A 26159-nucleotide genomic window follows, 5' to 3' on the forward strand; every position below is an offset into this window, starting at 1 on the left:
GTCTTCCATAAGCAAACCTGCCAATTGCCTCGGTTTCTCCGGATTTCCCCTACCGCAGATTAGGGTGGAATGTCTCTTTCCTCCTCCTTTCCGTTGCTGTACTTCAGTTAGCTTTCTCAGCCCTGCCTGCTTCAGTATGTAGGTACTGTTCAGCCCCTTCTTAGCTCCCAGAAACTGGGTGGCACATTTCCTAGGGCTGAGTGACCTCCAGAGCCTTCTCCACCCTCAATCACTCCAGGTTTTTCAACTGCAAACAAGCCACAGAAGCGGATAAGCCTAGATGTTTAGCTGTCTAGAGAATCCCAAAATAGCCTTCAGTGGGAGGATCCTAAACACAAGGTGAGCTTCTCTGGGAGAAGCAGAGCATATAGATGGAAATGGGGGGAGGGAGGGAGCAAGGAAGGAAGGAAAGAAAGCAATGCTGAAGCACTAAAGAGTTTGGGGGCTACACCCTGGTGTTTTTCCCCAATTCCTTTCTGATGATCCCTATAAAAAGTAAAGTCTGAGAGGGGACATCAAGTGCCCAAATTCCATAATCTGCTGGATGCCTAAGGCCTTCCCCTGCCTCTGTATGAGTCTGACCCTCACTCAAATCAAAAGAATACAGCAGCCCCCTATATCAGCGGACCCTCACTCAAATCAGAGAGATAAAACAGCCCCCTATGTGAACTGACTCTCACTCAAATCAGAAGCCCTTTCTCAGCCCTGGTTGCTCTTAGGGGGCTGGCTCTGTTAGAACCCATATATGGAGCCTGGATGGAACAGGGGATACAGGATATCTTGCTAATTCCTTCTGTATGTGAAGACTGGCCAACCCTAGTATTCTAATTGAAGTATATACTAAAGGCTTATATACTGATCTTCCTTTTGGGATGCTCTAAACTGGAAGTCAGGAAATTTGGGTTCTATTTCTAGCTATTTCCACTAACTAGCTGCGTACCTCATTCTATTCCCTTCCTTTCTATGGCCCCTAGTTTTCTTGTCTGTAAAATAAATGAGTTAGATTAGACAATCTCCAAGATCCCTGCTAGCCCCAACCTTCATGGGGTCAGTGATCCCTAGAGACTAGCCTTCTAGCAGCCAAGGCTCCAGGTGCCCCCTAAGAATGAGGTTGATTCTTCTTCCTAACCAGACCTATGGGAGCGTTCTAAACTTCAGTTAATGTGCTGGCAGCAGCTGGTGCTCTAAACTGATGGAAAATTACTTGTAGACATGAAAAAAAATACGCCTCCACTCTTTCAGACCTGCCTCTCCTTTCCTTGAGACTAGCGGAAGAGCTGGAAATGATGTGAGGGAGGGTGAAGGGGACTCAGCTCATGCCAGCTGGTGAAGTCTTGGCAAAAATCATTTTTATGTACCTGTGCTGCCTTTACTTTCCAATTTGTCTCACTAACAAACCTCTCCACTTCCCTTTCTATCTTCTCTTTTCCCAGTTCTTTTCCTTTCAATGGGTTCAAAGCTAAGGAATGTTAAGTGTTTTGATTCTCCTTAGAAGAAATCAGAGATTCCTTGGATTAAGCAATCCCAGACAATTGGAAGTTGTTTCAAAGAAGACGATCCATCCAGGTTTCAATAAATGGGTTGTAACTCTGAACAAATCATTAATTAATTTTAATTATTATTTTATTAATCATTCTCTCATCAGCAACATGGACATAACAATATTTGCACTATAAGTAAGCTCTTATAAGCGTTCCCCTCCTTTTCAATAAACCCATTGTTTTTTATTTTGTGAATCAATAAGCATTTATTAAGCACCTACCCGTGTCAGCCACTGTGCCAAGTACTGGATAAGATATATAGCAATTTCTAAGGGTGGGTGAGGGATCAAAATTATCTTTAATATGTACATGGAAATATCTTTGCTACAAATTTTATCACACAAATTAGGAAAAACTAAAAATATTGTCCTGGGATCTTAGCACAATTCCTCAAGAACAGAGTAGATAATATGGCTCAATTTAATAGACCTATTATGAGGAAAGAGTTTTGTAAATCTGAAAGTGCTATAGAAATGTGAAAAGCCAAAATGATCAATATTTACTTTTCCCTGAACTCTATTTTTCATTTCCCACCTCCATAATTTTGCACAGACTGTCTTATCCTCCATATCTGAAATATATTCCCTCTTTACCTCTAATTGTCAGATTTATTTTTCCCCTTAGAGCTATAGATACAAAATGTTCAATTTGTCTTCTTTTAAATTTTTCAAATAATAAATATGAAACTTAATTCAGTAAATACTAAAAAATAAAAAATAATTTAAAAAATAAACAAATACTTAGCACAACCCACTCACTTTACAGATGAGGAAACTAAGACCCAACAAAGTGAAATGACTTGCCCCAAAGCATCAGGTCTTGCAGATTCTATTCCCTCAGCAAAATGTAAGCTCCTTTAGGGCAGGGTCCCCTCCCCCTTTGCCTCTCTATACACAATGCCTATCAGAGGCTTAATAAATGCTTGTTGAATAGGAAAGAATTGGAATTAAAATGTTGCCAAAGAAGAGTGAGTTATATGATAGCCTTTTTCCTATAGTTAATCACCCATTCTTGTTTCTCCCAGCATTAACACACCAGGAAATTTTACCTGAGATTTAGCAAGATATTTCCTGCTGCAATAGAAACTTGACTCCTCTGTGTAAAGCACAATTGTGCCAAACAAGATGGAGAGGAATGGGGTCTGGACCTCTGATATAATTTTCTAGGGAACTCCCAAATGGACCAACTCCTTCCTTGAATGTAGGTCAGCCCCTTTTCTGCAAGTCTTGGAGGGTTTGGCTAGAACACTGAGAAGTAACATCCAGAGTCACACAGCCACTAGGTGTCAAATGGGACTTCATGATTCTGAAGGCTGTCTCTCTATCTGCCATACCTTATGCTCTCTTAGGATTCATTAAGAATGGGCTAGGAAACTGGAGTTGGAAGAAAAGGAGGAATGCTGTGTCAATGTCCTAGTTTTGGAGAAGAGCTCATAGGCAAATTTACTCTGGACCTCAGTTTCCTTTTTCTTTTTAATTTTTATTTAATAATTACTTTATATTGACAGAATCCATGCCAGGGTAATTTTTTTTTTACAACATTATCCCTTGCACTCGTTTCTGTGGACCTCAGTTTCCTTCCCTGTAATGGGAGAAGTTTGGAGCAGATGGTTTCTCCAGCTCTGATAGGATGGGGTTCTTTTGGACCCATGACAAAAATATGAGTTTTGAGTGTAGCTCATAGAGAGACTAAGGAGAGGGAGACTTTGGACCTTGGTTTCCTTACCTGTAATGGGAGAAGTTTGGAACAGATGGTCTCCCCAGCTCTGACAGGTGATGGGGTCTTTTTGGACCCATGGAAGTAGTATGAGCTTTGAGTGTGGCTCAGAGAGACTAGGGAGAGTGGACAATGGAAATGGGCTGTGTGGGATAGATGTTAAGGTATGCAGTCCCTCCAAGACATATTGCTTTTCAGATGGTTTGTTTAAGGGGAGTTGGGGGAAGTGGGAAAAGTCACACCAGCACTACCCAGACATTTAATGCAATTCAGAAGAGATTGAGAGGTCAGAATAGGAGGAAGGATGAGTTACCACTAAGAGATTGTAGTCTGGGGCTGCTGTTCTGATAAAGGGGAGAATGCTTCCTGTAGATCCAAAGATCACTGGACTGGAGTCCTCAATGGTGCAGCCCCCTGCTTCTAGGCAGGTCAGCATCCCAAAAATTCTTTAAGATCTGGAGAATGGAGAAAGGAACTTTCTTTGGGGATATCCTAAGAGCAAGTTGGGGACAGACCTGGATAGGGACTACACTGCTCCCCATGTCCATTTTCAAAAATTTAGGCATGTTGCTGCCAATGTTAATAAAATAAGTTAAATTAATAATCAATGATTTCAAAAAAAATGAAAGCACAAAAGTAGGGCTTTTATAGATCTAAAGCCTTTTCATTTACATCATTTTGTTTAAGTCTCACAATAGCCTAGAGGTGGAAGAGCCTGAGACAGGGATAGGAGATGGGAAAGACAGGAAGGATTCTAGGTAGTACAATGGGTAGGGTACCAGTCTTGGAATTATGGAGATCTGTGTTCAAATCCTTTCTCAGATATGTAATAGCTGTAAGACATTGGGCAATTCATTTAATCTGTCCACCTCAGTTTCCTCAGTTATGAAATAAGGATAATAATAGCACTCACTGTTCAGTGCTATTGTGAGAATCAAATTAGATAATGATTGTAAAGTGCTTAGCAAATCTTGAAATGCTACATAAATGGTAGCCATTATTATTTTTCTATTGTTCAGTCCGGTCTGACTCTGTGATCCCATTTGGGATTTTCTTGGCAAAGATAGTGTAACAGTTGGCCATTTCCCTCTCCAGTGGATTGAGGCAAAAAGGATTGAAGTGACTTGCTCAGGGTCAAACAACTAGTAAGTGCCTGAGGCTGAATTGGAGCTCAGGTCTTCTTGATTCTGGGCCAGCATTATCTATTGAATCATTTAGTTGCCCTAATCATTATTACATCATCATACCTATTTTTCAGATTAGGAAACTGAGACAATCATAATGAAAAGACCCAAAATGAATGGGATCTTTGAAATGAAAACCCAGGAATCAAGAGAAATATTGAATTTGATTTGATTTGATCAGACAGGAAAATCTATACAAAAAAAACAAATTTACAGAGATGAAGTGGTTCTTTAACCACTAAAACAGCTTAATAGTTCATTGTAACTAGAATTCAAACTGCTTCTCACAGATCCCAGAATCTAGAAATGCCTTGAAGGCAGGGATTGATTTCCTCTACTCCAAGCTCATAGGAGGAGTTTTAGATGAAATCTAGTCAATCTCTTCATTTTATAGATGAAAAACCTAAAAAATGAAAAAAAAAAAGAAAGGTCACACAGAAAAATGATAGATTAGAATTTGAAGCCAGATCACCTGATTCTAAGTTAATCATTAATCATAATCATAAGTTAATTATAATGATGCTGAATCCCATTTTCTCATTAGGATCAAAGCTCTCCAGGGAGCCATGGTTCCTAAATCAAATTGAGCTCTTCCCCAGCCTAGCTCATCAGACTGGGAGGGCTCTGAGGTCAAGAACTATATATGTATGTGTGTGTGTGTGTGTGTGTGTGTGTGTGTGTGTGTGTGTGTATGCAAGGGGTGGGGGGATGCATTGGAGACAATCATGCTGACTTAGCAGGGGCAGTGGTTAAATTTTCAGTGTGAGCATTTATGCTTCAGAAATCAAAAAATGCTACAAATCTGGGCTTGATTTATTGTTTCATTAATTCTCTAGACAAGAAAATAATAAAAAATGTTTGTAACAACTCAAAAGTGCATTGCACATACTTTTTTCTATATTTTCTGTAGGTTGTTAAACATTTGCCAACATACCACTGAATTGATATTTCCCTAAAAGACAAGTAGCTGTTTGAACACCGGGTCTCTCTCCACTCTCAGACTGGGAATCCCTGTAGAAGGGACTGCATCTCCTCCTCTTGGATTTCCAGAGTCCCTAAGACAGGGCCCCACACCCAGGGGTGGCTCAGGAGTTCACTAGCAGGTGGCAGTGGGGAAGGGAGATTTAGGATCTGCCTTTCATCTCTCCCCAGGTGGCAGCCCTACCCTTTGGCTCTGCATCTGGGCACAGCTGCCCATGTGGGCCCAAAGGACTACTCCAGCATGGTGGCCAAATCAGAGCTTGTTAGCTCCCTACATACCCAGCCCCAGGGCCCTCCTACCTTGCTCAGGCCCAGACCTGTTGGGGCTCCATGAGGCCCCAGTGGTAAGGGAGGAGAATAGCTCAATTTAGAAGAGTATTCTGGAATTGGGGGCCTATTCTAAGCCATGGAACTAAGGACAACCTGGGTAAGGGTTAAGAAAAAAGCCGGAGAGACCTATCTATCTGTGCCGGGATGCCTGCTGTGAGAACAAGTCAACACTCTGCTCCTGGGTGGCCTGGTCTCAATGGACAACCTCCCAGACCAACGTCCAGAGTTGAAACAGACAGCCATTGGGGATGTGAGCCATGGCCCACGGTGGACATTTTTTTGGCATCTCAAAGAAACCAAATTACCCTGTGTACTGGTTCCCACCCGCTGCAGGGGGCTGCCCTCATGCTTGCTGGGCCCCAGAAGGAGCTGCTGCCCCAACCATATGTAGTAATCAACTCCCGGAACCCTGGGGTGATCCAAATAAAGTAGGCTATAATCATGGAGTCCAAAATAGCCATGCTAGGGAGGACAGCCTGCTACCCCGCCACCTCCCAAATCCATCCCTTGCCAGGGGCCCCTTTCTCCAGCCCCAAAACATGTCTAGGGCTGAGGGGCCTGACTCAGGGGTTGATGGGTGCAGGCTAGCAAGCCACTTAGAGGGCACCTACCACTCCCACCAGGTCACCTTCAGAGTTCTGGGACAGAACAGGACAGCCAGAGTATTTCAGGCACAGACACAGGAGGCCCAAGACACGGAGCAGAGTATCCAGGAGCTCAGACCCTTCTTCCTTCCTCCTCCCTCACCCCTCAAGAAAAGTATCAGTAAAGGAAGGTTTTTTTCCCCAGAGCCCTTGGGAGATGAGATACTCAGCTGTGGTCTGGGGGAGAATGGTCTTAATAATAGCCCTTCCTTTGCTTACCACCTTCAATCCTCTCTCCAATTCTCTCTCTGATCTCTTCTCAGGTTCTCACCTCCCTGAGGGCAGGAAAAGTGTCTTATGCATCACAGTGAAGTTCTCCACACATCTCCTTCCCTCAGCTTCTGGTGCATCTCCTTCTCTAATTAATAATAATTATAATAACTAGCCTTTATATATTACTTTACTTACAAATACTATCTCATTCTATTCTCACAACAATCCTAGAAGGCTCTTACACCCCAATTTTACAGATAAGGAAACTGAGGCAGACAGAGGTCAACTATGCTCACACAACTAACGTGCCTGAGGCTAGATTTGAATTTAGGTCTTTTTGACTCTAGGTCCAGGACTCTATACATTACACAACCTACCTGCCTTGTATTTAATTTTATATATACTTTGTATATCTTTATAAGTCTACTTTGATAGAATGTAAGTTTATTGAGGGAAAAGGACTGTTTCATTTCCATCTTTATATTCCTAACTCTTAGCACAAGACTTGGCACATGATAGGTGCTTAATAAATGCTTGTTAATTGATAGAAAAGAGTTCTGCTTTTGTAATAACAGAATCTTAGGATTGGAAGGTACATCAGCTTTCAGGATAGGGACTGTCTGCTTGTATTTGTATGCCTAGAACTTCACACAGTAATTGGCATATAGTATATAATAAATGCTTATTGATTGAATGATTGATAGCATAGGAATATGAGTTCAAAGCATTCTTGAACAGACTCATTTCCCACATCTCCAGTAAGTATTATTCAGGTTCTGTTGGAAAACTTCTAATAAGAGGGAAATCCATTGCCATTGCAGGCAGTCCATTCTAATGTTGAAAGCATGCTTTCCACCCTTACCAAAAGTGTAGAAGAAAAAGAAGGATGAAATATTGGAAAAATTTTAAGAGACATCAAGAAATGTTGATTGCAGGGCAGCTAGGTGGTGCAGTGGATAGACCACCAACCCTGAAGTCAGGAGGACCAGAGTTCAAATCTATCTCAGACATTTAACATTTCTAGACAAGTCACTTAACCCCAATAGCCTCTGGGGGGAAAAAAGAAAAAGAAAAAAAAAGAAATGTTTCTTGCACTAAGTCTATAGTAACCAGCCTTAGTTTTATCTGCAGTTGGGCTATGTTTCATTTTCCAGAAGGAAGTGTGTTCCATCCAGAGTCTATTCCTTTCTCTCCTTCCAGAGCTCCTTCCAAGTATCTTGTTTTTCAATCCTCATCCTCTGCTGAGCCAAAAGGACCCTCTTCCTTCTTTCCTCTCTGAGGAGTTCATCTCTTACTGGGCTCCTTACAGTCCTATTTTGGAGGATTCTCTAGAGAATCCATGTTGAAGATTTACTGAAACTCCCTGCTCTTCCTCAAATTTCTCTTATTATCTTCAGGTCAGCTGGGCACCTGATATAATAGTAGGTGACACTGGACAGGCCTTGGGAATCAGTATAACTGGGATGAAGTCAACTGACTAGAGAACCCATTCTTAGTTCCATTTCTAACAAGTCATGTGACCTCAGACTAAACTCAGTTTCCTTTCTCCATAAGGAGACTAATAAACATTCTACCTCTTGGGGATGCTGCAAAGATAAAACAGATGAATTAGTTGAATGGAATGATGCTTTTGGAAATGTTTTTAAATGTCATGTATAAAAATATTATTATTCAAACTTCCTTGTACCTTAAATTTGAATGGGTTGAGGCTCCTGTAGGTTCTAATCAATGCTTAATAGTGAGCCAGTATGTTTGGGAAAAGCTCAGAAGTCACATCTTGCTCCTAGAAACTCACAGATATGTCATATTATCTTAGCATTCCCAGAGTGGCCCTTACTCTTAACCAATAGAATTTGGAGCTTGAATTACAAAAACCAGCTGATTCATACTTATCTCCTTGGTAACCTTCTTATGGTCATAGGTTTGAAGGCAAGAATCTATCTGCCTCTTTCTCTTTCAAAGGAGTCAATGTTCCCAAACTTCTACATTTCCCCTTCATTTCCTACTTCAAAGGAAGTAGAGGGAAAACCCTGTGCCTCTCACTGGGGATGGGAGCTGTCTTCTATGGACTTCTAGTTCTTATCTTGACAAAATCACCAGGTCCCTTTATTACCAAGTTCTAATTTCTCACCACATTCCTCTTCGCTGCATTCTTAGGTGTTCAGAAAGCAGAAAAAGACTTTTTCCATAATTTAGAGGAAGAAACTAAGGCACCCAGTAATTAAATTGTCTGAGGAAGGTAACATAGTAAGATGAAGAAGGGTTAGTGTTATTATTAATACTTTGAGTTTTTAGAAGACCATAAGATCACAGGATCATGGACCTGAAGCTTGGGAGGGAGTTTAGAGGTCACTAAGAGCCACCCTCTCATTTTCCAAATGAGGAAACTGAGGCTGAGAAAAATTTAATCACTTCCCCAAGTCACACAAATAAATGACAGAGTCAGAATTTGACACAAAAGCTAGTAGCAGCTAGACGGTGCAACGGACCAGAGCTCAAACCCAGCTTTGGACACTTACAAGCTGGGTGACCAAGTTAAGTCATTTAACCTCTCCCTTCTTCAGTTTCTTTATCTGTAAAAAGGAACTAATAATAGCACTTACCACAAAGGGTTGTTGTGAGAATAATATGAAATATTTATAAAGAGTTTTGCAAACCTTAAAGCATTATATAGATGGTGGTAGGAGCGGCTGCTGTAGGTTACCTACTAATATCATCACCCTGCCTTCCAGCCCCTTCCCACTCCAAATCCAACAATCTATCCTCAAAGGTCTTCTCGGTCTCTCTGTGTGTGTCTGGCTTTCTCCATCTCTTTTTCTCCCTCCCTTCTGCAGACTTCCCCCAAGTCTTTCCCCTCAGCAGCCACTACCCAATGTGTTACAGATTTGCCATTTGTGGGGAAGCTAGAGGAAGGGAGGTGTTGGGAGTTCTAACTTCAGTTTTAGACTGGAAGCTCTAGCTGTTCTCCATTAATTTCTCCAGTAGGGCAGAATATTTGTTGGATGTATGTGGTTGTCCTTTGCAATGATGCATTTCCCCTTCAAAGTGGTCTGGACTGGTCTGTTTTTCTGGTTTTCCCCCAATTCTACCACTATATTTTCCAATTCCTTCCCTGAGACTTTCTGGCTTGGATCTTCCTCAACCACCACCCTTCCCCTCTACACATAAATACTGCCCCTTTCCCTGACCCCCGCCCCAAGGATCTGCTTTGAGTTTCCTCAGAGATCCTCCTCTTTTCCACATTCTTCCCACCCTCACCCGGACTCCACTATCCCTCTATCGCATTTCTGTTTGTCCTCCCTAGTTCTGCTGTTTCTGCTTTCTCTTGGCTTGAGCCCAGCTCTAGCTTGTGATTGGCATTGGTGCTCCCTCCCTCCTGCTGCAGAAGCTTTGTGGCTCAAGGGAGAAGGACGCGTGTGGTATAAAAAATAAACCTCTGGACTTGGAGTCAAAGAGATCTGAATTCAAATGTAGCCTCTGACACTTAGTAGGCTATATGACACCTGGCAAATTACCCCTTCCGCTGTGCCTCATTTTTCTCATCAGTAAAATAAGGAGTTTGGGCTTAATGCCTTCTAAGGTCCCTTTTAGGGGCAGCTAGGTGGCTCAGTGGAGAGAGTGCCAAGCCTGGAGACATGAAGACCTGAGTTCAAATCTAGCCTCAAACACTTTTGTATGATAGTAAGTCATACTTATCATCCAGGGATAGTCCTGTTTGCCTCAGTTTCCTTATCTGTAAATGAGTCAGAGAAGGAAGTGACGAACCACTCAGTATCTCTGCCAAGAAAATCCCAAATGAGCTCACAGAGTCAGACATAACTGAAACAACTGAATGACTAGGTACCGTCTAGCATTAAATTAACAATCCTATGATCTGCCAGTCCAGATGCTAACCAAACAACCTGGGAATGATGTCAGATTGGACCAAGGACTCTTGGCATTCAGAAGTCAGCACTGGTTGGTCAATTCCCAATTCCCCCACCATCTTCGTTTTTTTCTCTGCTCTGAATCCTGACTGCTGCTTTTACTTCTTCTCTGGAATGATGGGCATGGAATTCTAGAACACTGGGACTGGGACTGTCCTCAGAGATGGTCTCGTCCAAGGCCATCATCGATGACTTGCCTTAGATCGTGGAGCTAATAAATGTGCCTGGGTGAATTCAGTCTCTCCAACTAGATTATAAACTTCCTGAGGCGAGAGTCCCAGTTTCCTCCATTGTTTTCCTCCATATACAACTGAACATATATTGGCATATAATGTCTTTAGCTAACTGCCTGACTCTCTCACTCTTACTCTTTCCTTTGGTCCAAAATTACCTGTGCTTCTTGTCATTTTGCAAATCAAAGCTGAAAACCCAACTCCTACCAGAAGTTATTGGGATCATGTACTTTGTGACTGGAAGGAACTCTGGAGATCACAGAATCCAACTCCATCAAGGAGGAAGTAGATGCCTTGTTCAAGAAAAAGGGTTAGAGAGCTGGGCTCCTCTGAGAGCTGTTAGCATGTGGCTAGGAACCTGTAGAGTGACTTAGACCTTTGGAGAGAGGGGAAAGGGAGAAGGTAGTTTAATCCCATAGGCTCTGATTAATGGTCTGGCCCTTTAGGGAGTAAACCTGATTTGCTTTGGCACACTACCTCATCCTAATAAATCACCAAGAAGGATGGGTTGGATATTTTTCTCTCTTTCCCTCTCCTTCCTTTTCTTCTTCTCCTCCTCCCTCTCTCCCTCTCTGTCCCTCTGTCCCTCTGTCTTTCTGTTTCTGTCTCTGTCTCTGTCTCTGTCTCTGTTTCTCTCTCTCTCTCTCTCTCTGTTTCTCTCTCTCTCTCTCTCTCTCTCTCTCTCTCACACACACACACACACACACACACACACACACACACACACACACACTTTTCCATGGTGTCATATGACTAAGGGTTTGGGTTAGAAGAAATTGTAATTCACACCTGGACTATCAAGTGAGGCTCTGGGAAGAAGGAATAAAGGCCAACATTATTGCTTATGAAAGGACATTACTTGGATCATAGGATAATAATAGCTAGCATTAGTATACCGCTTTTATATTTACAGAGTGATTTATAAATAGTATCTCATTTTATCCTTGTAACAACTCTGAGAGGTGGGTGGTAACATTGTTCTCATTTTACAGTTAGCAAAACTGAGGCAGATAATGGCTAAGTGATCAACCAGCTATATGTCTGAGACTTCATGGGAATTCTGGTTTTCCCGACTCCACTTCCAGTGTTCTACTCACTGTGTCATCTAGCTTCCTGGAAGGGATAGTAGAGGCCATCTACCTCCTTTTACAAGTTAGTAAACTGAGGCTCAGAGTAGTAAAGTGCCTTGCCCAAGATCATGAAGCTAGTAGATGTCAGAGGCAGGATCTGAATCCAGATTTTCTTGACTCCAAGATGAACATTCTACTCTTTAAATCATGCTGCCCCTCACATCTCCATCAGGGCAATGGGGGCAATCACTTTCTATCCATCAGCCTGTTTGCATGCCTCCTAAGTATGCTCCCTTTCCCTCTGCCCCTCCTTTCCAATTCCTCCCCTGCCAAGTCTTACCTCACCTCTGAGTTAAATAAACAGCAATTCAATCTCTGTGCTCTCTGGCATGGGGGACAAGAGGGAAGAGCCCCTTAGGGGGAACACATCCTATCTCTGCCCAGCCCAACCTTGACTGGGGGCCTTTTGGGGAATGGGTAAGATAGAAGGGAGGGAAGTAGGCGGAGTGGGGGGGAAGCTAATTATTTCATTTTCACATCAACAACTAGCAGCTAATGAGGGTTCCAGCACCTCTGTGAGGTCTGGCCCTAACCCAATTAGAGAGTGGGAGGGAGAGAAGCCACAATTCCTTGTTCCACCTATGGATTCTCATCTCCCAGGAAGCTATAGAGCAATTCCCTTTGGGTGAGGGGAGAAGGCGGGGAGATTCTCAGAAAATCATTTAGTATTTTATTTGATGCCATCCATATTCAGCCCAGGCTAGAGCTGGGCATAGAAGGTTCCTCGAAGGCAACAGCTCCAGGAATTCCAGTGCCTCTTGGAGCTGGAGCTGGTGGTAGCAAAGAATACCTGGGGAATAACCCCAGGAATAAGGATCCCTGAGCCCCTTTCCATTCTGTTTCTTCCATGTTGGGTGTCCCCCTCCCTTTCTTTTCTCTGCAGTTTCTGGGGCGGTGGAAGATTTTCAGAGTGCTGAGTGAAGTACAAATAAGAGATGGAGTGGTAGAAACTTATGCAGTTAATATCATATGATGATCAATTCTGATGGATGTGGCTTTCTTCAATAATGACATGATTCAGAGACCAGTTCTAATGGTCTTATGATCAAAAAAGCCATCTGCACCCAGAGAGAGGACTGTGGGAATTGAGTGTGGATCACAAGTTAGTATTTTCATTTTTGTTGTTTGCTTGCATTTTATTTTCTTCATCATTTTTTCTGGTTTGATTTGATTTTTCTTAGGCAGCAAGATAATTGCATAAATCTGTATGCATATATTGGATTTAACAGATATTTCTACCGTGTTTAGTATATATTGGACTACTTGCCATCTAGGGGAGGGGATGGGAAAAGGAGGGGAAACTGGAACACAAGGTTTTGTGAGGGCTAATGCTGTAGAATTATCCATGCATATGTTTTGAAAAATAAAAAGCTTTAATAAAAAAAAAAAGAAAGAAAGAAAGTTATGCTGTTAAAGCTGAGAAAAATATAGATTAATAGGACTCTCCAGTGGGGAAAAGGAAAGACCAGAACCAACTTAAAGCAGCGATGAAGACCCAGTTAGGCTGTTTGCTACTTGCACTGAGATCTGAAAAAGAGCAAATGAGGTGAAATTGCAGCCTGAAGGATTTGAGTTACTAGCCAGATAGGGCTTGCCTTCTAAAGTAGCCCCTCAATACTATCTGGGGATTTAACAGTCAGTAAATTTTTTAAAGAGCCTACTATATGGCTAGAAACTGGAAATTGAATGGATGCCCATCAATTGGAGAATGGCTGGGTAAATTGTGGTATATGAATGTTATGGAATATTATTGTTCTGTAAGAAACAATCAGCAGGATAAATACAGAGAGGCTTGGAGAGACTTACATGAACTGATGCAGAGTGAAAGGAGCAGAACCAGGAGATTATTATACACGGCAACAATGATACCGTATGAGGATGTATTCTGATGGAAGTGGCTATCTTTGGCAATGAGAAGATCCAATTCAATTCCAATTGATCAGTGATGAACAGAACCAGCTACCCCCAGCGAAAGAACATTGGGAAATGAATGTAGACTACTTGCATTTTTGTTTTTCTTCCTAGGTTATTTTTACCTTTCTGAATCCAATTCTTCTTGTGCAACAAGAGAACTGTATAAATATGTACACATATATTGTATTTAAGATATATTTAACATGTTTAGCATGTATGATACTATCTGCCATCTAAGGGAGGAGGTGGAAGGAAGGAAGGGAAAAGTTGGAACTGAAGTGATTGCAAGGAACAATGTTGAAAAACTACCCATGCATATATTCTGTCAATAAAAAGAGATATATATATATATTAAGAGCCTATTACATGCCAAGCATTCTGAGAATACAAGAGGTAAAAGAGGGGTTAAGATTGAAAGTAAGGGTAAGCGGAGCAGAATATCTTAGTAAAAGGGGAAAGAGATAGTAGGAAGAATGATGATTTGGGAAATCAGAGAAGCTGGATTTGAATCCTGGATTGAGTACTTAGAAGCCATGTGATCTTGGATTAGTTTCTGCTTTCTGGACCACAGTTCCCTTTTCTGCAAATTACAGGAATCAGCTCGATGACTTAAGGTCCATTTTTAACTATAGAGCACAGGCACCCCATCAACACCCTGATCACCACTGCCAACAGCAATCCACTGAGCTAAATGAGGATCATTTCTTAACTATGGCAGGGGAAGAGTCAGAGTCTTGAAATATTTCATTTCCTCCTGCCAGGCAGATCCCTCTAGGTTGAACTAAGATTTTCCTTGGGCTCTGCTTGGTTTCCCCATGTGTGACATGCCCCAGTCCTCCTCCATTCCAGGTTCACTCAATTGGGGCAAAACTACCACTCTATTCCTGGGTAAACCATATTATCCTGGTCTTTAAAGTTGGCAGAGATCTTAGACATCATCTAGTCCTCCCTTTGCCTATGCAGAAACTGTGGAACAGAGAAAGGGATACACAGATAATAATACTTTCCTAGTACTTTAAGAGTTTTAAAAGACTTTGCAAATGTTATCTCATTTCATCCTACCCATGGTAATGATAATGATCTTGATTCCCATCTGACTCCCCATGAACTCCATTTAGGGTTTTCTTGGTCAAGATACTGAACTGATTTGCCATTTCCTTCTCTAGCTCATTTTACAGATGAGGAAACTGAGGCAAACTGGATAAGTGATTTGCCCAAGGTTATACAGCCAGTCAGTGATTTTGAACATAAAAAGCTGCATCTTCCCCACTCCAGACCTGGCACTCTGGGTATTATAGCACTACCTAACTGCCCACAATTACCTATGGGGTAGATGTTCTTATTCCATTCTCTACATGGGGAAACTGACAAAAAAAATGACTCCCTGAGAATCACACTAGCTAGTGTCTGAGGTCAAATTTGAACTTAATTCTTCCTGACACTCTGCCTATTAGGTCAGATTGCGCCAAAGCTTGGGGTGCTGATGATATCACTAGGACTCCAGATTTTTTCCAAAGAACTAGTGAGCTCTTCCTACAATTGAGCTGGCCCAAGTCCTTGTGAGTTCAGAGAAATCCTGAGTTTAAGTATTAGCCTCTCATTTCTCCTCCCCCCAAAAAAGGGGAAAGTAGAACAGCTCAGACCCTTGTCTGCTCCCTGGAATGCCAGTTCTACGTGCCCTTCCCGATCCTGTGTCACACACATGCCCTGTCCTAATCTGACCAGTTGGGGGATGGCAGCTCTCAAATCTGAAGACATCACCAAGATCCCAGTCTCTGAACTACAGGTAATGTTATGTTGGGCATGAATAGGGGTGGTAAGGTTTGATATGAACAAGGTTCATCCAATTATTTTATAGATGAGGAAAAAGAGACCAAGAGAAAAGCTTGTCCTGAGTCACAGTGGGGGTGAGGAGCAGATCTGGGTTTCCAAATGAGGTCTTCTGTCTTCAAATCCAGCCCAGACACAAGCCAGTTTCAGGTAGAACTGAAGATCTCCCCTTCCACTGAAGAAGTGAAGATTAACCCTTTTCCTGAACCCCTTTGTTACTCTGGTGAAACCTCTGGACCCTTTCCCAGAACAATTATTTTAAATGCATAAGATAAAATGCAAAGGATTACAAAGGAAATACAGTGAAATATAGTTATTAAAATTCTTAACCCCAGAATTTTAGGATAAAAAAGTTACAGGGCACGGTACAGACACATTCAGAAACATGAAGTTCATGCCCATAAATACCAGCCTTACCCTCTGCCAGTTTGGAGCTTCCATAGCTGGACAGGGTCAGCTATATGAGCAATATGAGCAAATGAGCAGCGACACAAAGCAGAAGTCCTTTCTTTAAGCCTCATGGGACTCTTACCCCCAAAGAACAAATGACAATAACCTTTGCTTTCCCAGGATTCTTGTCCAGGGTTTGAGTTAGGGCTTTGGGTTAGCAAACAATCTCACAGATTGAGAAACAGGCTCAGCACCTATTCTATATGCCTCAGTTTCCCTTGCTTTGAATACTAATGACTCCTTTGCAGGAGTATGCTGGAACAAGCTCACAGATAACTTAAATTTTCAGTCTAAGTGTTTACATCTCAGATACTGTCAAATGCTACAAGTAGGAGTTTGATTTATTATCGTGTTGATTGCCTAGACTTAATAAAGTGTTGTAGAAAATGTTAAGAATGTAGTTTAAAAGTGTGTTATGATACATTATTTTTCCTGGGAGCCTGTTGTTAAATATGTATCCAAATAACACTGCCTTTAGTTTAAATTCCCTGATTTGGGTGTTTAGTGAGCACTAGTTAATTCACATGACCCTGGTACATCATTCCATTCTGACTCAAATGCCCCCAAATCATTTCAAGCCCGGCTAATCTGTCCTGACTCTTCCTTCCTCTCACACTTCAGCCCCAATGAGGTCTACACAGGAATTGTACACCCTGGAAAAACGACAGGACTTATTCCAGACTATAGTGAAGCTCTGAATGGAGCTTCAGTGGAGGGAAGGGGGAGGGGAAAGAAAGGAGGATGATTCCAAATTTTCCATGGATGGAAAAAGGGGCCAATCAAGGATAGAATGAAAGTGCTCTCCTGGTGTAGAGGGTAACCCAATGTCTCTCCAACAAACACAGGGAAGGAGAGAAAACAAGGGTGCATCCAGAGCTCTCAGCCCAGACCCAGGGGGTGGGTAGGGAAGAGGGAAAGCAGATTAAGCTGAGGAGACAGGGAGTCCTGGTTCTTTCTTGGGGCAGCAGTCCCGCCCCACCCCACCCCCCTAAACCTCCCTGCACCCCCAGGCTGCTATGGCAGACTGCCGGCTCAGCCCGGAGCCTCTGCTCTGGTGGCCCCACATCAGGAGGTCCCATTTCCACAATCCTCCAGGGGGGTTCATACCTTCCCCCAAAGACACACACAGCCACACTCCCCCCCCACCTCGAAACCAAAGCTAGGAGCAGCACATGGTAAGGGGTGAGGGGAAGAGGAAAGAGGAGGAAGAAAAGGAGGGGGGCCCAAGAGGCTGCAACAAAGGCAGAGCCTGTGACTCAGGCCTGGGGAAGCTGACAGCCCCAGGAGACTGAGTCCACAGAACTCCAAGTGTCGGCTCACTAATGACTTACAGAGACTGGAGGTTGGGCAGCTCCCACAATGCCTCAGCAGGGATTCTACTCAGCTGGTTATTCTGCAGCATCCTATAATTAGAACAGAAAAGAGTCTTAAACACACACTTACACGGTACATGGCACCCTGGGGGCTCCCCTTCCCAGGCCAGGTCCTTTCGGTCTCCTCCTAGGGATCACAAGGGAGCCTCAGGTCTGGCTACTCTTCATTATTAGCCGTAAGACAAGGGGCAGAAATCCTAGCCACAGGACAATGAGGTTAAGAGAGCCCAGCAGCATGGCTACAGAAAGGCAGACAGCCTTTGCCACTTTGTAGCTCTGTAAATATCTAAGGTCCCAGATTGTAGTTGGAATTGGATGCTTGGGAAGAGGAATGATACTGTATAAGTTAGGGTGAGCTGAAGACTAGGACTCCTGAACCTTTGTCTCAGTTTGACCTGGAGGAAGATAGATCATCTTGATTCTCCTCAGCAAGACTCAGCTTCCCCATCTGTAAAATTGGGAGAAAGAGTGAACAGAGAAGAGACTTTTGACTTCCAATCGAGAGACCTTCAATCACTGCTAGTGAGAGAGATCTCTGGGCACAGATCCCTGTACTAGGAATGGGAGATGAGGAAAGAGATGACACAAAGATGGAAACTTGTACTCTTGGTGTAATCATTATCTAGCTGAAGAAACCAGAGACTCTGAATATTTTAAAGTATCAAGGGTTAGGGAATATAGAGCAAGCAAACCATATAAGTGATGAATAAGAAGTTGTTCATAGCTGAGAAAATGGGCCAAAAAATCAAAGTTGGAATGAAAGAGACTATTTATCTATATCTATATCTATAGTTATATAGATATGCATATCTATATAACTATAGATATAGATATATAGACTACCCATCTATATCTCTATAGATATAGATAGATGATAGATAGATAGATATCAGAACTAGATTCAAATTGGGTGCCCATTAATTTAGGACCATCAAGACAAATTGTGGTACACAAAGTATAATGGAACATTAATGTTCCACAAGAAAAGACAAATATGAAGAATTCAGAGAAAACTTGAAAAGATATGTATGAACTGATGCACAGTGAAATAAGCAGAATGGAAAATAATCTATATGACTATAATAATGTGGAGGGAAAATAACATAGAAAGATAACAGAAGTCTAAAAGCGACCAGAGGATTGAGATTGAAGAAAGCATTCTTCTTCTCTATACTGAGGTAGGAACAAAATAAAGCATTATATATATCATCAGACCTAGCCAATGGACTGCCTTGTTATGTTTAGCTCATTTGTTACAAAGGCAGCTTCCATTAGGGTTGAATGGGGTAGGATCATTGAGAAGTGACAATGGTGCATTAAGGAAAAAAGCATCGACTACACATTTGTTTTTCAGAAATTTTTAAAAGAAAAAAAGAGAGAAACTAGGTCTATCACTTCCTCATGGATATAGAGAATCATGGCAGTTCAGAGTTTTAAGAGGCCTTGGAGGTCATTTGAGGACAACTTGTATTTGGACAGGAATCCCGTCTATAAGATCCCTCATAAGGGGTCATCTAGTTTCCATTTGAAGATCTTTAGGGAAAGTGAAATCCTAAAGTAGCTCATTCTACATTTAGATAATTCTAATTATTAGGAATTTTTTCCTTGTATCCAGCCAAAACCTCTTCACTTCCTACCTTTAGTCTTTGGTTTCTTTCCTCTAGGACCAAACAAAACAACTTGAATCCCTCTATCCCATGTCCTTCAAATATTTGAAGATGGAGACCATGTTCCTTTTATGTCTGTCTATTCCTTCCAATGATATTTATTTTATTTATTTAGCTGAGGCAATTGGAGTTAGGTGACTTGCCCAGGGTCACACAGCTAGAAAATGTTAAGTGTCTGAAGCTAGATTTGAACTCAAGTCTGACTTCAGGGCTGGTGCTCTATCCACTGTGCCATCTAGCTGCCCTTCCAATGAGCTTTATGTCCCAAAGTTCCATCCCTCCTACCATCCTGGTGACCTTCCTCTGGACACATTCCAGCATGACAAGTCTTTCCTCAAATGTGGCACCAAGAACTGAATAGAACACTCCAGCTATGATCTGGCCAACACAGAGAGAGGACACTAGAGGCATCAACTTCCCTGTTCTAGATACTTAGAAGGCAGCCTAAGATTGCTTAAATTTTTGGGACTGCTATGTCACATAGTGAGCTCACTTTGCATTTGCTATCTATCCTGGATTTTTTTTTTGGGGGGAGGGGGAAACTACTGACTGGCTATGCCCTTTACTTTTCTATATTTGTGAAATTGATTTTGGGAAAAAAATATCTCAAATACAGAATTTTATATTCCTGCTAAATTTTATTTTATTTGTCTAGTCAACAAGCATTTATTAAGCACTTCCTATATACCTGGAACTATGTTAATTACTGGGGATATAAAGAAAGGCAGAAACAGTCCCTGGACTCAAAGAGCTTTCAATCTAATGGCATAGATGGAAGGAAAAACAATATATGTACAATTATATGCAAAACAAGACATATACATGATAAATTGAAGATATTTTCCAAAGAAAGGCTGAAAATAAGCTGTATTTAGTAGTTGTTCTTTATATAGAAAAATATTTTTGTTGATGTTAGTTCTTTTTTTTTTTTTTTAAGAAAAAAATTTAAATGGAATGTAAGTAAACTCCTTGGGTTCAGCATTGTTTTCATTTATGTCTTTGATTATCAGTGTCCAGGATATTTCCCAGCACATTGTTGTTCAGTTGTTTTCAGTTGTGTCCAACTCTTCATGACACTATTTGAAGTTTTCTTGGAAAGGACGTTGACAAGGTGGAATAAGACCGTAGAAGGTAACCAGAATAATGGGGAGAAAGGAAACCATATCATTTATATGAAGGTATTTTGGAGGTTTAGCACCCAAAAGAGAAGATTTAAGGGGAATATGTTAATTGTCTTCAAATGTTTAAGAAGTATCACATGAGAAAGGGATTAAATTATTCTGTTTGGGAAACAATGGTAGATTTAGAATCCATGGATGAAAATTACAGGGATATAGATTTTGGCTCAATATAAAGAAAAATGAGGGACAGCTAGATGGTGCAGTGACTAGAGCACCAGTCCTGGTATCAAGAAAACCTGATTTCAAATATGGCCTCAGACATTTAATACTTACTAAACTGTGTGACCCTAGACAAGCCACTTAACCCCAATTGCTTTCACAAAAAAATTCATTTAAAAATCAAGGAAAATTAAGGTACAGATAGGTGATAAAACAGATAAGATTGCTGCGCTTGAAGTCAGGAGGACTTTCTTCAAATCCAGCTTCTGACACTTACAAGGAATGTGATCCTTATGATTCACTTAGCCCTGCCTCAGTTTCCTTATTGTTAAGATAAGATAGAGACGGAAACAGGAAACCACTCCAATATCTTTGCCAAGATGAAGTCATGTATAATTGGAAACAAAGGAAAAATGACTGAATGACAAAGGAAGAAATTCCTTCAAACTATGTAAATATGTGTTAGGAATCTGTGATACTGTCAGCATGGAGAACTCCTAGCACCTACACAAGTGAAATATCTCTCACGGGAGCCTTCCATCCCACCATCTTCCTCTATTCCTTCTATCCTTTGTGGCCAAACTCCTGGAAAAGTCCATTTATGATGGGTACCTCCACTTCCTCTTCTTTTGCTCCTTTCTTAACTCCTTACAATCCCAGCTTCCTTCCACCCTCATCATTCCACTGAAGCTGCTGATTCCAAGTTACCAGTGATCTCTTAATTACCAGAGACAATCCTCATTGTCCTTGACCTCTCTGCCAGCTTTGACACTTTTGATCATCCTCTTCTGCCCCATTAACTAAAGAGAGAGCAAGTCTTGGACTTGAGGTCAGGAGATAAAACTTCTGTCATATCCCTAGAGCACCCTAGTATGGTGTCTGCTACAAAGTGGACACTTAATAAATATGTGCTTAATGAAGCTGAGCTTAACTTTTAATTCAGAAATCTACTAGCTGTGTGACCACAGGCACTTTTCTGCACCTGTTTTATCATCTCTAAAATGGGGAGAACAGCATCTGTATTGCTCTTCTCAGAGTGTTTTGAACAGTGTTTTATAAACCTAAATAAGATTGAACCATTATTATTTCTTATACATTAGGTTGTGGCAAATTCCTGAGAAAGCTAGGATCATCCTCCAAGACCCACTTAATAATTATTTCATTAATAATTACATACTTAATGGAGAAATGCAGGAGAATAAATGAGGTAACAAGATGATGTCTTTAAAGTTCTAGATAAACTTTAAAGTGCTATGTTTTTATTGTTATCTCTATCACTTTCTATGTGGCAGTTTTTAAAATTTGAAGTTAATTGTCATGTCTCCCATTAAATATTCTTTTTGGGGGGATCTAAACCTCCAAAACTCCTAAAAATAAATGATATGTTTTCACTCCCTCTCATCATTCTTGTTTCATTTTTATGGCTTTATTCCATCTTGTCAATGTCCCTTCTAAAAAGCGGTGCTTGGATTGGAACAGGCTACTCCAGATCTAATCTGACTATCGAGTTGTGATGACCACATCCCTCCTTCTGTTTATATTTGGAGAAATTGATAAAGACAATACAGAGCAAGCCTGCTTCCTTTAATGTGGCACTCGATCTTATGTTCTCCTTCTCATTTCTCTATCTAGGTTACAGAGGATAGAGCAGTGGGCTGGAGTGAGTTCAAATCTAGCCTCAGACACTTACAGGCTGTAAGTGGGCAAACCACTAAGCTCAGACTCCTCAATTGTCTAAAAGGGGTATCATACTAGCACCACTTCCCAGGGTTTTTGAGGATCAATGAAGATAATATTTGTAAAGCATTTAGTACACTGCCTGGCACACAATAGGTGCTTAATAAATTCTTATTCTTTTCCCTTTTCCTTCCATTCCCCATTCAACTGGAAATGAACTGAAATACTCCCCAACCAAGAAAACATTGCTTTAACATATTCTGATTGAGATTTGGAAAAAGAAATTCTATTTCCTTCTTCTCTCACGACTATGGGGTCAGAATCAAGAAGGTCCCTTAAGGTCATCTTCCTGCGAGGACTAGGCAGGCTCAGAGAAGTCTGAGATGCACCTGCAGGAATGGCTAATAAGCAGAAAAGGTGAGAGCAGGTCAAATGAACCAGCTCTGCACGCTTATCAATGTGGCCATCTAAGCTTTGAACCTAATGTGATTAAAAAAAAAATCCCTCCTTAATTACCTTAATTAAAGTTAAATTAATTAAGCAAAATGCCTAAATAATGGTCTGTTTCTATAAAGGAATATTATAGTACCATAAAAATCTGGAAACTTATGGACACACATATATGAAAGCAATACAAAAGGGACTTAGCACAGACACATTGACTAAAGCTATATTGTTAAGCATAGAAGAAAAGAAAGAAGGAAGAAAAACAGGGCCAGAGCTAGGCCTGGAAGGGAGCCCAGAACAAAAACATCTTATTTGTTTGTTTCTTGTTTGTAGATTCTTTTGCTTCTGCCTTTTTAATGGCTGGGAAGATTCTGGTGAGATTTTGCTCCTTGTTTTATATGTTTATAATTATGTTTTGTGTAATTATTTTATAGATAACAGCACTTATAATTTTTTTTTAAAAGGGAGCTTAACTTTTTTTTAAAAATCACCTAGTTAACAAACAAAACAAGAGGAGATCAGTGGACTAGAGTGCTCAGAGAATTAGTAGAGATCTTTTAATGACTCCAAACTTGTCCTAGAAACAAAGGCCCATCTTTTTAATATCAATATACCAGTGTTGTTGCATGACAGCAGAGATATAGAACATAACAGCCTTGGAGGGATGGAAAATGAATATCACACAGAGGGCAATGGAGAGACAAGGGGTGGGTGTGAGCCGGATGCAGCATGCAACCAGGAAAGACTTTGAGAAAGAAGATGTCATTAAGAAAATGTATGATAAGAAAGGGAGATGATTGGTTCTATGGCCAGAGAGAGGGATGCCAGATGGAATGCTCCACTGGTAGTTTGAAACATCAAGAAAAAAAATCAGAAAAGCCTCCAACCCACTGTATAGAGCCCCTTTGGTAAACCAATGAGAGGACGTGGGCAAGAATGACACAAATGGACAGGTATGGGTGGGTTCTAGGGAACAAGGTTAAAGTCTGAATAGTTTAAGGGGATGTATATCAGGTCATGAAAGGAAGTCTTACATGAGGCGACCCAAAAATCTTAATGCAGTTTTAAGGTTTAATAAACTGCACTAAGACTTTTGGGCTACCTTGGGTCTACTTCGAGCAACCCAGGAAACATCTTGTCAGATACTCAACAGGTGCTAAAATTTTCCCCCTCCCCTGAAGTGATGTGCTGCCTTTTCTACTGTTTCTTTGCACAATCTCCATCAATCACTAACTACAGGCTCCATAAAAAATGAGTCTTGTGCAATTTCTGGTTGGGATGAGCTGGTGCTCATCATCCACATGATGACTCAGACATGAATCGTCCACATGACTCAAATGTTTGTTTGCTGCTTACTTATTGATATATTGTTGTCTGAGTTCATATGAACATCTCCCACAGAGATATTATGATTCTTCTTTTGGATCTTGAAAATTTCACAGGCTCCATCTGGAGGTAAACCACTTTGGGTTACATTTGACAGATACAATGGTGAGTGCTTATTATTAGCTTTTACCATTGTTCAATTAAGTGATGTATGCTTGTTTTAAAACTATTTCTTCAGATTTAAAAAAAACATTTATTATGTAAACTGATAATATCAATCTTCTTTTTTGATGAGGAAGTATTTGTCTTTTGGGGGAGGGGCTGAGCTTCATTAATTTTTATACAATTTTTTGTTAGGGCACTTTCCAGGTCTGTCATGCTCCATTTTATACTTCTGAAAGAGTTCATTAAGACTTGTATTGCATAGATTTCAGTTACTTTGACTGTGTTCCTCCTACTGGAATTTTTCTTCAGGACACCTATAAGTCTCTTAACATATTCACCCGTGCTAATATAGAAATAAGTTCTCCATGACTTCACTTATAAATGCGTATCATGTGACTTGCTTTCTTTTTCTTTGTGACTTGCTTTCTAAATGGCTGTGGTTGATCTGGAGGGGAAAAAGAAATTTAGAACTCAATTTTTAAAAAAGAGATAATTGAGTTTTGTTTTTTGCTTTTTAAAGAAACCAGATTTAGCCATGGTTTCTCCTTGATAAATTGATGTTCAGTGTATCTTGCTCAGAGGAAATCACAGTAAGTATTGCTTTCATCCATTGGTTAATTTGAAGTCCAAATTCATTCTCAAAGCCACTGGTTTTTCTGTTTCCTTGGCACACATTAAAAATTTTATACTTGAGTGCAAATGACATTTTGATATAATTGGAAAAACACTCCATGCTGGTTCTAAAATATTTTTTACACTTTCCATCAAATATTGTAGGAGAGTACATTTATTCACAATGATTGTAGCAAATATCAGCTTTTAAAAATTGCTTTGGTATAGTTGGCAAACTGGATTCATGCCATGAAATTCAATAAGGACTTTCTGAAGTTCGGTACTCTCATCTCTTTTTCAAAGCGATTTGAAACATATCTATTATGTTTCATTGCTAAACATAATTTTGTTGTGTTTTGGTTATGTTTCATTATTAGATACTTATTGAAGTTTGCATTAAGATCTTCAATAATCTCAAGAACTGCTTTTCCCTCTTCATATTTTAATAGCTCCTGTATTTCAACAAATCTAGGTTTAGAAATAAGGTTATTTCTGCATTGGCTAGTAATACATTGTTATATGATTGGAGTGGAAATAAACAATTTTGAGTTTTGACAAAAAGCAAGCATGAAGCATTTACCTATAACTGGTAACATCTGTTTCCAATTTTGTTATGATATAATGCTGGAACAAAAAGAAGTTATTCCTGTCTTCAGTCCATTTCATGCACGTGTGTAATTTGTTGGCATTAGTGGTCAGTGCCATCTTTCCTGAAGTATTTTCAACTACTGCAGTATATATTTCTGATTTCTTCTGGTGTGTTTTGCCTTCTTATGAATACAAGGAAGCATTGCTGACTTTGTTATCTTCTCTATTGATATGCTCATCATGATGATTTTGAAGAGAACCAGACTAAAAATCTAGACTTTCTCTTCTTTGACTCTTCTAGGTAGCTGCATCATACTGACTGAGATACTGACCTAATCTAGAGGTACCAACAGAGTACTAATTCTAATCTATATGTGCAAAAATATTTGTAGCAACTCTTTTTGTAGTATAATAGAATTGGAAAATGAGTAGGTGTCCATCAATTGGGAAATGGATGAATAAGTTGTGGTATATGAAGGTAAAGGAATATTATTGTTCAATTAAAAATAATAAACAGGCTGATTTTAGAAAGGTCTGGAAAGATTTACATGAACTGATGCTGAGTGAAACAAGCAGAACCAGGAATATATTGTACACAATAACAGCAAGAACGTGCAATGATCAACTATGAAAGGCTTGGTTCTTCTCAATGGTTCAGTGATCCAAAGCAATCCTAACAGATTTGGGACAGAAAATACCATCTGCACCCAGAAAAAGAACTATGGAGATCAAATGTAAATCAACACATGCTAAGTTCACTTTTTTTTTCTGGTTTTTTTTTTCTCTCCCATGGTTTTTCCCCTTTGTTCCCATGGTTTGTCTTCTCTCCCAACATGATTCATAAAGTAGTGTATTAAAATAAATAAATAAAA

The 26159-nt window shown here is 40.5% G+C and overlaps 1 protein-coding gene across 1 annotated transcript in view; it reads right to left on the reverse strand.

The window, feature by feature from the left end:
* The window catches only part of LGR6 (leucine rich repeat containing G protein-coupled receptor 6), a 153039-nt gene that overhangs the window by 70683 nt on the left and 56197 nt on the right, over nucleotides 1-26159 (reverse strand). The window contains exon 4 of the mRNA XM_051998646.1: nucleotides 17424-17495. Coding sequence (XP_051854606.1) covers nucleotides 17424-17495 — 72 coding nt within the window. The remainder of the gene's footprint in view (nucleotides 1-17423; nucleotides 17496-26159) is intronic.

Source organism: Antechinus flavipes, chromosome 4 (assembly GCF_016432865.1).
Source record: "Antechinus flavipes isolate AdamAnt ecotype Samford, QLD, Australia chromosome 4, AdamAnt_v2, whole genome shotgun sequence".
Classification (NCBI taxonomy): domain Eukaryota; kingdom Metazoa; phylum Chordata; class Mammalia; order Dasyuromorphia; family Dasyuridae; genus Antechinus; species Antechinus flavipes.